This window comes from Manacus vitellinus, unplaced genomic scaffold, assembly GCF_001715985.3.
Source record: "Manacus vitellinus isolate BGI_N305 unplaced genomic scaffold, ASM171598v3 scaffold_1_pilon, whole genome shotgun sequence".
In the NCBI taxonomy this organism is placed as follows: domain Eukaryota; kingdom Metazoa; phylum Chordata; class Aves; order Passeriformes; family Pipridae; genus Manacus; species Manacus vitellinus.
In genome coordinates this window covers 12,388,293-12,402,187 of record NW_021939396.1, presented here as the reverse complement: position 1 = coordinate 12,402,187, position 13,895 = coordinate 12,388,293, and the positions used below count along the sequence as shown (strand labels likewise).

The 13,895-nt window shown below is 40.1% G+C and overlaps 2 protein-coding genes across 3 annotated transcripts in view; both read right to left on the bottom strand.

Annotated features, from left to right (window-relative positions):
- Positions 1-1,211, bottom strand: part of TAF2 (TATA-box binding protein associated factor 2) — a 67,039-nt gene extending 65,828 nt beyond the window's left edge. The window contains exon 1 of one of the 2 annotated variants that reach the window (XM_018077246.2): positions 757-1,211. In XM_018077246.2, coding sequence (XP_017932735.2) covers positions 757-809 — 53 coding nt within the window. In that variant the 5' untranslated portion in view covers positions 810-1,211. The remainder of the gene's footprint in view (positions 1-756) is intronic. The other variant, XM_018077256.2, reaches the window with a different exon arrangement.
- Positions 1,212-2,305: 1,094 nt separating this feature from the next.
- DSCC1 (DNA replication and sister chromatid cohesion 1) overlaps positions 2,306-13,895 on the bottom strand; it is a 26,975-nt gene continuing 15,385 nt past the window's right edge. The window contains exons 2-10 of the mRNA XM_029959272.1: positions 13,605-13,713; positions 11,693-11,861; positions 11,012-11,146; positions 8,142-8,232; positions 7,666-7,804; positions 6,067-6,119; positions 4,734-4,891; positions 4,026-4,174; positions 2,306-3,593 (exon numbers count right to left, since the gene is read on the bottom strand). Coding sequence (XP_029815132.1) covers positions 3,485-3,593; positions 4,026-4,174; positions 4,734-4,891; positions 6,067-6,119; positions 7,666-7,804; positions 8,142-8,232; positions 11,012-11,146; positions 11,693-11,861; positions 13,605-13,713 — 1,112 coding nt within the window. The 3' untranslated portion in view covers positions 2,306-3,484. The remainder of the gene's footprint in view (positions 3,594-4,025; positions 4,175-4,733; positions 4,892-6,066; positions 6,120-7,665; positions 7,805-8,141; positions 8,233-11,011; positions 11,147-11,692; positions 11,862-13,604; positions 13,714-13,895) is intronic.

Sequence of the window (13,895 nt, the reverse complement as noted above, 5' to 3'; positions counted from 1 at the left end):
TTTGAGAAAGCACGCAGGATCACGCTTGAGGAGAAAAGACAACACAGAAAGAATCGTGCCTTGCAGAATATACCACCTAAGGAGTCTTTCTGCTGTGCCCTTTGCAATTGGACATGCCTATCTCGCATTGGCCTTTTTAGCCACCAGTGTGCTTGTAACAAATGTGGGCAGAGCCCTTCCCAAATCTTCATTCGCAAAGCCCAGCCATGATGATGATGATATAATTGTATATAATGATTCTACTTAGAAATACATTTGTGTTACACATTTATAAGGGATTCAAGGGGGTATAGAGAGAAATATATAAAGATCAACTGGAATCCACCAACAATTGCTTTGCAGCTTGGTTACAACCAAAATAGTGAATGTGTAAAAATGACAATTTGCTTAACAAAGCTGCTTGCTGCAAAGGCAAATATTTTTTATACATAAAAAAGCCCTTAAGTGAAAAGGATTTGACACAGCCGTAAGAATTTAACATGATAGTATGATCTGTAGTACTGACACTGTGTGGAAAATCTCCAAGGTCTGAAGAGTATAATGTAAATATCTTCAAAAGATAAGACTGCATGGTTGACAGACTCACTCCATGGGTAAATCCATTTACACAGTAAAACATAAACCTGCAACACACATTTTCTGAATGCAAGAACACAAACAATAGCTCCAACCTTCTCAGGTAAATCATTACTGATCGGCCTGTTTCAGTGTGCACTGGTTTCAACTACAGCAACTTAAAAAAAAATGGATACTTATAATTTATATGGTCTTGGGCTCTCAAATCCTTTGTCTCCTTTCTTCCTATTCATTCTGAACCGCAGCACTCAACACACACTGCTGACCGTCAGACTGGCACCAACACCATCCTCGTTCAATGGGTCCTTCGACTCTTCCCCGAGTCACGCCGTATCTGATCACTCATCTCCTCAGCGGACCCGTGACCCCCAGCAGTCAGGAATCTTCAGCTCGGCTGAGCACCATCGTTACACCAACAGCAATCAGTGTCTGCACATAACCTTCTGTCAGTGCACAGGCAGCCCCTCTGCTGCAGGGCGTCCGGTACCAGTCCAGAGCCGCTTCCTCTCCGCAGGAACTGCGGAAACCGATCGGCTCGGCGGGCAGTGGAGGCGGGAGCTACGGAATCGGGATGGCACCGGGGTCCGCGCTCCCGGGAGCGCCGGCTGGGGCAGCGCCGCCCACGGAGAGCAGGAGGAGCGCTGCAGAGGTCGGGCGGGCGGGTGGGGCCGGGCCGGGCTCGGGGTAGGGTCGGCCCCGCGGGTCTCTCCCTCAGCAGTGCGGCCGCCGCGTCCCCGCCGCGCGCTGCCCCTCAACAGCCGCCGCCATCTTGGCGGTCACCTCCGACCTCGGCGGGTCAGGGGTCACGGCCCGATTCACGGAGCTTTACTGTTTTAAGGCTGGAAAAGTCTTTTGGAGTGTTGCTTTTTACAGAAGGGCAGAGCAATGACGGCCAGAGGAAAAGAGAAAAAAAAAAGGAAATAACCCCCCAAAATGATCCGAAAGCCGCGTAAGGCGCCGGGCCGTGTCCCCGTGCGCAGGCGCGCAGAGGCCGCGGCGCGCACGCGCGCGCCCCCTGGGGCGGGGCCTCGGGGCGGCGGAAGGGGGGAGGGGCGGTGGTGCCGCGGGAACGGCGGATCGGCGGGATCGGCATCCGCTTGGGAATGTAACCGATTTAATTCGGGAACGCGCCTGCAATCACGGCACACCGCCGCAAAACGGCCCGTTCATTCACAGCCCGCCTGGGTCTCTACTTTTAGTGTCAGGAGGACACGAGATAAGTTCAAGATTTTTTCTGTCAATTCATCTGTTTTATGTTCAAGTAAATGCTTGCATCAAAGAAGCTGATGGAGTTTTTGAAAGCGTCATTTCATGGTGAATGTCCAACAAAACAAATCAGGAGCACTGTGATGTGTTGTAATATGGTACTTTTCATTAAATACTTCATTTCTTACTTGTTTCACAAACCAACCCCTCTTGATGCCGGGGTTTCTATACAAATATACACTGGGACCACAGACTACAAAATTATCAATTGTGTCGTGTATTTCAACTACGGAACCTTCTGTGATGCAATGGAAAGAATTTTCGAGGCTTTTACATTGATATTATTGATCTCCAAGAGGGAACCTTCTGGTGCTTTTGGAAGCCCACAGCTGTTGGAACCAGGCAGGGAACAAGGCGGTTCTTGCCGGCAGGGAGCCGTCGTAAGTCAAACACCACACCCCTGCACCAGCACTGAGGAGCACAGGGAACTGACCTTGTATCGCTGGGCAGCAATAAACAGAGCTTAGGAAATAGTTTTTATTCAGCATTTTATCTGTAACAAAATTCCATGTATGCACATAGCCATCCTAAGAGTTACATGTGATTTACAGTTTCTTTCCCCTCCCTACTCACCTACAGCTGGAATGTTGGCAGTTCCAAGGTTTTTCATACCTCACTTCTGAGTTTGATGCAGCAAATGCTTTTTGTATCAAATAACCTACAACTGTTAGGTTTAAATAATAAATCTGAAAACTGTCTAGCTCCAGTTCACTGACACACAAACAATCCTTTTTAATGATTACAAAATTTCAATCTCAGGCACGTGACTTCATAATAATATCAAAAAACTCCTGTTTCATTGCTCTATACAGAATAATATTCCACTGTAAGTTTTCAAGGCACAATTTCTTTGTGCAGTTATTTGCTATAACAAATTTTTTTAAAAAAAAAAAAATAATTGCACAAAGTTTTATAAGTTCTCTTTTAAAAGCACAGGCAGTCTTCTGTAAAGCACTAGTTTTACCTCAGCTACGTTTTAATGATAGCTTATAGGACGCTCATAACATAATGTCCAGCTGCTCTTTCTTATATTCACACTTCAGTGCAATTTGGGGGTTTTGTAATATTTAAAAAGCCATTCTGCCAATTGTTAAAATGTCAAGAGCTTGTGCTAATGGTATTCACAGATGTGACCATAAAAAGAACCACCTTTCAAAATAAAGACTAGTGTGGTCTCAATCAGGAATGATTTTTTCATGAGCTTCTCAAGGTCTGCACTATTCACTAACATTCAATGAAATCTTTAAAAATGGTCACTAACAGGCAAAAGGCTAAACATTCCCTTTTCCTGTTTAAATCAATTCAATTGACTGAATTATTATCAAGGTTTTAAATATTTATGTCAGATTTTAGCTTCTGGATAGACAGATGAAAGTGTAGCTTGACTCCTGGCTTAACTAGACACAAAGGAAAAAGAAGTTGGTGGGCAAAGGAAGGTGAGCTGAACTGTAGTTCCTACGAAGACGAGTGCCCTCACATTCTACTTAGCTGAGCAGAGAACAGTACTCCTTCAAGAAGCTCAGCTGCTTAAACTCCAGTACACTGTATAACATTGGTTGGCAACTCCTTTCCCCAGGAGGCAGCAACAAGCAATGTTCACTGTTAGTCTGTTCAGTATCCTCAGCTCATAAAACAATACTTGTTATGAGATGGGTCTTCTGGAATTATAAACTTTAACACCATTCAGCATTGAGGAGCGAGCATATTTTGTCAGGAGAGCACCAACAGTCTGCTTCTCTGCACACAAGTCTCTATAGAGAAAATAAAGCAGATGACACTGGCATTAGAGGTATTCTCAAACAAAATGAACCCAAGAAATACTTGTAACCATAGCAAGTTATCCTGGATTAGGATATTAGGAGAAAAGAAAAATGAACTACTGAAACTGTCACATAATGCTTTAAATTACCTAAATTTTAGAACTTTGCTTGACATTTAAGCAATAGGCAAAAGTACACATTATCACCCATTTAAATCCAGTAGGATCAGCTTTTTACACACATTTAAACCCAACAAATAGAGCTACCAATCCCAGAGGTGAGTATTCTATTCATATAGAATTCGTATTCATTTAAATGCAAAGTTCAGTATTTGAGTCAATGATAGCTCATCAGAAGCCAGCAGTGCAAAAAGGGAAGAATATAATGCTAGTTATATTTTAATAAAAGGAAATATATCCTTACTGTATATAAGGGGTAATATCCACTTCTGTCCACTTTTCCCGTATGCTGAATAAGCTGTTGAATCTTTCCTGATTGTCTTCAGGTAAGTCTTCTACTTTTAGCAGAAAGATGGTCTCTGGCCTTGAGCTTTTATCCACAAGAGCCAAGCCCTGTAGATCAGCATCAGAGAGAAAATGTAAAGCCAAAAGAAACTTCCTTCTTTCTGACAATGTTGCATACAAGTTGCTCTTTGCACATCCAAAGCCTCCCAGAACTGCACTACCAGAGGCAAAGTGAAGAAATATCATAAAGGGGCTGTTTTACAGGCAATATTTATAATTTCCTTTATGACAAGAAGGAAGAGGGAATTCACTGAGTTCCAGCCTTTCTCTGTCTCCTTTGAGCAAAAGGATTCCCATAGTACTTGCTATGCTACTGGCTGTCACTACAGTCTGCTCAACAACAGCTTCAGCCTCTGTTCTAGTTACATGTACAAGTAGTAACTGCACAGCTGCAACTTTTCTTCAAACAGTGAAACATGCTGGAGTTACAGAAACATGAATTATCATGATTCCAGACTACTGGTGCTCATAGAGGATATCATAAAATGTACTTTAATTCAAAAGCTGACAGAAACAACACAATCAATACCCAGTAATGGATAAAATCTATGTATGACACAAGTCAGTTACAGCCTACTCATGAAAGAATCGTACTTTATGTGTTTACCTTAAGCTGATCAAGCCTTGTTGTCATCCCTTCAGGGACACTTTGTTGCCAGACTTCTTGAAACTCTGACAGATTGAATTTAACTGCATTTTGCAAAAGCATTTGTGCTATAGCTCTACATATTTTATCTTCATGCATTTCAAAGTAAACCTCCCCTGCTGAGAAACAAAAAACAGGTTATATCTTGTGTTCCCCACTTTTTGATAAAAGAACAGAAAACAGTCTTGTACTTCCATTCTGTTCTACAGTCTGCTGTAAACCAAGTATCCTCTTCTTTCTTTTTCTTGGTAAGTAATCTGAGTTGGTACTACTTTGGATAAATGACAGTATCTTCTCATTCTTGAGAACAAATTATGCAGAATAGAGCAGCACTGTCCCAGCTCCAGTATTAATTCATATCAATAAATGTATTTGCCCTCCATCTTTTCCCCTTTCACAGTACTCTGTTTCTCCTACAGCTTTCATTTCTATTTCTGAATGACTTCTATTAAAGCATTTGCTGTTTGTGGTTGAACAATTAACAAAATTTTCACTTCTTTGAGATGATGAAGGGAATAAAGAGACTTCATTTTCTCTCATACTGACTTAACTAAAATTCTCTGAACAAAATCATGTATAAACACTTCCTTCCATTTTTTCAGTCACGCAGACCTCCTGTCATTCAGACTTGTTCCTCATGCAACTTGTGCAACCTTTTTAAATATATTAAGATGACAGTCTATTGTCACTCCAACTACTTTCCTATGTTCTTTAAGGTTGAGTGCAACTCCTACTTCAGCCAATGGTGAGACAAAAGCCACTGTGGGGAAGAACTGAGACTGAGATTAAGGCACTGCAATATTATGTCTGTGTGTGAGATGGGCAGTGGAAATTTAATCAATACAATAAGCGGATCTTGTGGTGCAGTTCAAGGGACCAAAGGCAGAATTCTACTTCAGGCAAGCTGAATTCATGCCATTGACTATTCACAACAGCACAATTAGTTGCCTAAATATCTGAGACCTCCTAGGGTATTCAAAGAGACATGCCATCTAAGTTTTACTAGTGTTCTGTCTTTAGTCACAAAATTAAGGCTTGTAGACACCTAATAAGTCACTTCCAGTACATCTGTTATTTCCCAGTTTTTCACTATTATCTTGTACAGTTTAATAGTCCTTTTTCATATGAAACTTCCTTTAACAATTTTACTGATTTTTAGCTCAGTTTTCTCCCTCCTTTTACTGGCACTGTAGTAAACTCATTTGTTTGGGCCATCCTCACAAAATCTGCATTTCCTCTTTAATAACTATTTCCTTTATCCAAAGTTAAACCATGCAAGCTTTCACAAACTTACCATCATCAATGTATTTCCTCCCATAGCTTAAAAGAATATGTTCTATCATCTCTCTGGAAAAAAAATAAAATCAGAAATCAAGTTTAATGCTGTTCATTAGGATGACCAGAAACAGTTACCAAGAAGATGATGGAGGAACAGGTATAGGGGAAAAAAGAAATATGAGAGAACAGAGGATGAGACTTCTTCATAGGTGAAATGAAGAAACTGGTAAAAACTTAGAAGTAAAAGTGAACAAAAGGGGACAGAAATAACAGATGGGAGTTAATTCAGCCTGTCAACTCCAAAGGTCTCTTTCACTTTCTAGTTATAACTCACAAAGACTAGAATGCATAAGGAGAATATGGAAAAGAGACTCTTGCAATATTACTTCTTTCCAATGAGAAAGAATTGTATCAGAAACAGTGTGGTCAGCAGGACCAGGGCAGTCATCATCCCCCTGTGTTCAGCATTGGTGAGGCCACACCATGAATCCTGTGTGCAGTTCTGGGCTCCTCACTACAAGAAGGACATCGAAGGGCTGGAGCATGTCCAGAGAAGGGCAACGGGGCTGGGGAAGGGTCTGGAACACAAGTCTTGAAGGAGCAGATGAGGAAGCTGGGGTTGTTCAGCCTGGAAAAAAGGAGGTTCAGGAGAGACCTTATCGCTCTCTACAACTCCCTGACAGGAGGCTGTAGCCAGGTGAGGGTCGGTGTCTTCTCCCAAGTAACAAGTGACAGGACAAGAGGAAAAGGCCTCAGGTTGTATCAAGGGAGGTTTAGATTGGATGTAAGAAAAATTTCTTCATGGAAAGGGTTGTCAAGCACTGGAACTGGCTGCCCAGTGAAGTGCTGGAGTCACTATCCTTGGACGTATTTAAAAGCTGTGTAGGATGTGGCACTTAGGGATATGGTTAAGGGGTAGATTTGGCAGTGCTGGGTTAACAGTTGGACTCAATGATCCTAATATCTTTTACCAACCTAAATGATTCTAGGATGCAAGTCAAAAATTTGGCAGTTAATTACCCCTCACTGAATAGTTGGCATTTTTCTAGAACTCTGGCATAAAATTATAGCCTAACTGCAGACACAAAAGCAAGATCTCTTTCTGAGCCAAATGCCAAATGAATGGAAAATGCTACATATTGTAAACTTAAGACTTTGTTTGAATGGTAATCTTGAATTACTTCACGACTTCAACTCTTATATTCTCAAATCAGTATTACACCAGAAAACATACCCACATCTCAGACAGTATGCAAGAGGTAAACTAAACATTTTTGGCTAGCTGTAGTTCAGAATAGGTGTTTCAAGATGCTCAGCCATTTACAGCTTAAGTACACGCTACTTCCATCATTTACAATTCAGTAGTAATGTTTCTACTATTGAATGAATTGGAAATATTACCAATAGACACTAGAATCAGTTTACTAACCTATCTGTCTAAACTACTAATGCTCTTGTATACTTTTAGAGGCAAAGAAAATGTATCATTAACACCACGGTAACTGGAATCTAGATTTGGAAGACTATAATTATAAAAAACAGTTAATAATTATTGTGATTAGTAATAGTTAATAATGAATGTAGGCAATTTTAAGTACTAAAAATAATTGCTTACCTGGGTTCTAGAGATCCAAGTTCTTCCAGGCAGGTATGTAAAGGAACCTTATTTAAAGACCAGGACTCTGAGTCTATTAGCTGAGTAACATGATCCAAGAGTTTCATTTCATAGTTGAATTCTAGAATTCTCCAATATCCTGCCAAACAGAACATCACAAAACACTGTTAGAAGGAAAACATTAACACCTTAATTCTATTCCCATTAAGATACATTACAGAGTATGGACATTTAGGTCACACCTTTACAAAGTATGGCAGCAGCATTCTGTCTTTTTAGGGATTAAAAGTGAGAAACAGAAATAAATAATAAGAACAAATGTAAAGGAGAATGACATTTAATCATCTCAATTATTCATAACTCTTCATGTAGATTAACTGCCACAGACACTACAAATCCCATCCCAAGCTGAATCAGACCTGGAGAAACTAGTAATTATTTCCTCATAAGCAATAATATTCTTCAGAGATGACTACCTTCAATTTTGCAGGCATTTATGATCTGCAATTGATGGAGTATTTCTTCTTCACTTGCTTGAATCAGACTTAACAAATCTTCTGTTGTATACTGCAAGAAGGGAAAAAAAGAAGGAAAAAAAACAGGTTATCCTTAGTCCTTCTTTGCTTCAGCAAGCATGCTAAATGCATTGTAAGCTATAATGAAGGAAAGACTTAAGACAGATGTTTTTCCTCAGACCCTGAATTTTCTAAGGTTTACCACATTCTCTGAAACTTTTACTGTAACTTACAACATTTTCTCAAAGGGTTATTCAATATAAGTCAGTCCAACTACAGGAAAGTTTTTGTGCCAGGCTAAGTAATACACCTGTATTCCCAGGATGTCAAATTAGCACACGCAGACATTGTAAGTAAAGTATCCCAGCAAGAATGAAAAGTCAATGCATTCTGGCTTTCCTAAAATCACATATATTAATCTGTGAGATTCAAAGAAAAGGCAAAACAAAAATCACTTATCACTTTTGGTGTCTGCTATCCAATTAGCAGACACGAAGCACAGACCCAGCCACAATACACACAGCTCCTTGCAGAACAGTTATGAGGTGAGATGGGAAGGTGCTGTGGATACTGTGGTAAAGACATGGTAGGAACAGAAGGTACCATGAAGAGTGAAGTAAATGGAGGAAATACCAGACTTCAACCCATCGGAAATAGGGCTTGATCAATTCCTTTATTCACCTTACAGCCTATTTAATCCACTCTAATATTAAAATTCTGTTGATTACAGCTTATTTCCTATCATAAGGAAAAGTATTGTATTAAGTACTTGAGATCTATTAGACTATGGGAACACAAACAGAACAAACCAACACTAAGTTTGGCACATCCACATATTAAAAAAGCATTTAATAAATAAAAAAGGTCTCCTCTTCCTGCCATGACATTCTTATTAGACAGTTTGTCGAAATATCATCAGGCCAAGCTCCCATCAGTATGTCAACAAGGGACAACCTTATTATATAATACTTAAAGAAACACTGCTGGCAACTGAGATCAAAAACATCCCCAAGTCAATATGTGTGTTTGTAAGTTAGATGCTGCCATTCAGATACCTTGCACAGAAGTCCTTGGCATTTGTCCCTGCTTTGGGGTCTGGCTAGCACTCCTAACAGCTTTTTTGAAGATATCACTGCTCTCAGCTCTGATGCTTTTATCAGCTCCATCATCCTCACAAATATAAAATAGAATGGACTGACTTCCATCATGTCCACACCAGGAATTTCCAGATAATGTATTTAGTACGTTTCTTATTCTTATCAGACTGTGATCACCTGAGTATGCCTTGTCATTTCACGGTAACATTCAGTACTAGATTATTTATAAGTTTTCCTGTAGTTTGCTGATCACATCACTATGCAACAGGCTTCCACACAGTCTCATAGTTCCTAATGGCTCTTTTGCTGGGGTTCTCTGTGTATGATACAGTCCTGAAAACCATGAGAAGCTTACAGTAAGCCACCAAAATAGAATAATTCGTTTCCAAACAGATTAAAAGTGGCTTATTAGTTGCCATTACATGAAAAATATTAAGTGTAAGCAAACAACACAGTGGAAATCTTTACTGCACACATATTGTTTGGGATTCCAGTGACAATTAGTCCCATAGGAAAGACCTTTCCCCTGGAGAGCTTTCAGATTCATTTAGAGTTCCATCAGTGGCAAGGTGAGATTTGTCTTCTTGTGTCTGATACATCTAGTTGTTCTCCAGCAAGCTCATAGAGGAAATACATTCTCCTTCAAAATAAATGGTGATCAGTTCTCAAAGTAGGCACTAATGTTTGGGAGACATTGACATGTTTTTATAACATTCATTTAACATTATGAATAAATATTATTGCATATGACATTTTGTTGTGTTGCTAGCCTATGTCAATGCTTATAATTTCTGGACAACTTAAGCCTTTCTACCTCTGCCATCCCTATTTTGCTGTATGTCCCTCTACGTCTAGATCAGAGTAGGTGGCAAAGGCAATTCTTGGGGCGAGATCATGACACTGATCAGAAATCAGTCTGTTAATCACCCAGGAAGAGAGAGGCAGCCTTTCTCTCCAAGGGAGAAAAGTAACATCTATATTTGCACATCCAATCACACACAGATGGCTTGTTCGGTCAGCCTCAATCAAGCCTCAGCATAAAATACTTTGGAGCAACTGTTTCTGTTTTTAAAGTCAAAAGGAAAACTAACCAAACTAACAAAACCCCACAGCTTTTATCAGCCTTTTATCTGAGATCATACGCCACACAGTGCAGATGTCTCCTCCTTTACTCCTTAGACCCTAAATTGAATTGCCTGGAAACAAAAAAGGGCAGCAAAACAGGATTTTATTTGTGTTTTCCCTTCTTGTAGCATCAGTCCCATTCTCCGCTTTATATCATTCCTGTCATTCTCTTCAACTCCCTGCTTCTCCTTGTCATCATAAATTACTGATTGGCAAGTGACTTGCACATGGGTGTGCTCTGATCTCACACATAACATACCATATATGTGCCACAGAAGGAAAGGCTGCATTATACTTTAGCAGTCATATAACTCTCAAGAAATTTAGAACAGGTACTGAAGACTGTCTTCCAAGAAGCTTCCCATATGAAGAAGGAAATCCCCAGTCTCTTTCTGTGTCCTTCCTTTTCTCCTCTTTTTACTAATAAAAAGGCTGCTTACCTGTACTCAGTGGAAGTGCTAACAATTACCAGCTTGTTTAGGCTTAAAAAATTAACTCAAAGGAGCACTGTGAATCATGTGAGGAAAAGCTTTTTCTAGTTAAGAATGTATCTTCACCTGAATTTGCTCACTACCAATTACAAGAAAGCAATTTACTTTTGAAGTTTACCTTTGAAAATGTTGAAGTCTGATCTTCCTGACTGTTAGGCCCTTCATATGGATCTTCCATTAAAAGCTTCCTTAGTTTCTTCAGTTTTGGTCGACATCTCCTTAATTCCCAATAGTTATTGGAGAAACCAGCAATCTACAAGAAAAAACAGAGACTCTTAAAACTCTTTAATATACCATCTGGATTCAAAGCTGCTTACCAAAAATTTTCAGCAGAAAGTGTTAATCTAATTACTGGAAACAAGAATCTATTGATAGGGTAATTAGTTTGAAGACAAAACAATCACTATAATGTTTTCAATAAAAAAAAATTACCACAGGCAATGAAATATAAAAATCCACTGGTGATTGATAAAAGTATGTTCATAGTGCATAAGACAAAGGTAACAATTCATCTCTGCATGCAAACAACAGGAAATCATGCCCCTGTGTATAAAGCATATTTATAAAGACATCCTCCTGGAGCTGTTCAATATACAAAGAACCTACAGGAGACTCACGTCCTCCTGCAGTGTCAGCCTGCAGCTATAGCAATATCACAAGGCATTTAAAATGGCATTACAAGCCTGTGTTAAGGCAAGTGAATCCCAGCTGAGTTTCACGTAAGCATCTTGGCAAGAAATTACAGAGATTAAGAAAACAGAGAATTAAAGCAAACAAAGAAAATCCCAGAAAGACATACTTGTGAATGAATAATATTACAAGATGCTAGATCTGCATTCAGCTGCTCTGGAGTTTTGCAACCAGGAACAAACAGCAGCATATTTGAGGTATCTGCTATTTTCATGTCGTAAGTTTTATCTTTGCTGCACAACACTGCTTGTTCATCCTTTTCACCACGGATTACTAGGCTGGGAAAAAAAAACACAGCACAAAAATAAAGATGTATTTTTAACTCTATTTCAGGAGGAACACCTATTAAACTTGACTGATATTTTTTCATATTTATACATTTGTAAAGAAGTTATAAACTGAAGTTCTGGTTGGTGGCAGCAGTCACAGTACACCAAAATATAAAGATGCAACTGTCAAGTAAATCTAATTGACTGTGTTTTTTCCTCTCATTTCAGTGTGAGAAAACTCAAAAAGACAAGCATTACACGTTTTTATGCAGATCACAGTCAAACCTCCCCACATGCCTATTCACACAACCCCCATAAAACACTGATTAAGTGATGCTTAATGCCCAAACTAGTTCACTAATCTTAGGAATTAGATTACAAACGGAGTTGTTCTTTAATGAGGACTGATATTGAGGTGCTGGAGCAGGTCCAGAGAAGAGCAACAAGGCTGGTGAAGGGACTCAAGCACAAGTCCTATGAGGAGAGGGTGGGAGAGCTGGGGTTGTTCAGCCTGGAGAAGAGGAGGCTCAGGGGAGACCTCGTCACTCTCTACAACTCCCTGAAAGGAGGTTGTAGCCAGGTGGGGGTTGGTCTCTTCTCCCAGGCAACTATCACCAAGACAAGAGAATATGGTCTTAAGCTGTGCCAGGGGAGGTTTAGGTCAGATATTAGGAAGAAATTCTTTACAGAGAGGGTAATCAGGCATCGGAATGCGCTGCCCAGGGAAGTGGTGGATTCTCCGTCCCTGGAGGTTTTTAAGATGAGACTGAATGTGGCACTTAGTGCCATGGTCTAGTAACCACAGTGGTAGTGGATCAAGGGTTGCACTTGATGATCTCGGAGGTCCCTTCCAACCCAGCTGATTCTATGATTCTATGAAACTGGTCCATTGTGAAAAAAGAAAGCAAACAGAAACTGTCTATGGTGCGGTGCCCTTCAGATAATTTCCTCTCAAAAAACATATATATTTTCTTGCAAATAATTCCAAGTAGGAAAGAAAATCATCTTCTAGAACATTTCAGGACAAAGAGACAATGCAAACCCCCCTCTTCAGCTCATGTACTCAATTAAGTAGAGATTCTTCGTGAGGACGTAAAAATACCAAAGCAGGACCACAAGAGAGGAACATTCAGTTCCTCACAGGCTACACTAAATTAAGTGCTCAGATTCAATTTAATCAAACTGCTCCTCTCGCTTCCCTAAGCTTGCATGCCTGAACAAAGATCAGCTGTGCCCCAAGGGATCCTCTGTGTATTTCAGGCATCTTACCAATGACACTTTATTAATATTACACTAAATAGTAATAGGCTTGCTAACATTAATCTCAGAGAACTACCTTCTTTAGAGGGAGTTCTCATATTGTATCATTATAAACATTTTTCTTATGTCACTGGCATTGCAGCAAAGGAAGAAATTTAAAACAGTATAAAAAACTTGTCTATTATCTGTTCTTGGTCCAGAGTTTGATGTCCTATGACCATCCTACCACATGCCTGTGTTAATACTGTACATCCTTCCCTGCCAGTTTGTCTATCTTGCAGGCACCGTGCCATCCATCAGACCTCGGGACCTCCACTACGAAAATCTTAAAGCAAGCAGAATTCTTCTAGAGACATAATCTCTTTTTTAAAAACTCGAGTTTTTCATCTCCTATATTCAGATGCCTAATCATAGAATATCCCGAGTTGGATGGCACCCACAAGGATCAAGTCCAACTCCTGGCCCTGCACAGGACAGCCCCAAGAATCACACCATGTGCCTGAGAGCGTTGTCCATATTTTTCTTGAACTTGATGCCGTGACCACTTCCCGGGGGAGCCTGTTCCAGCCTCTTGAGTTTTGGCTTGAAAGCTCCACAGCAGCTATTTTACCATTAAAAAACAAACAAACAAACAAACAAACAAACAAAACCCACCAAAACGTCTTGTAGATGTTAACAGCTTTAGTTTCCACTGCAACTGAGACAGATTTAAGGGACAGTTACGCAAACGGCATGAGAAGCGCAGAAGTCCAGACCAAACCACACTTGAGGGGTGTCCCCGCG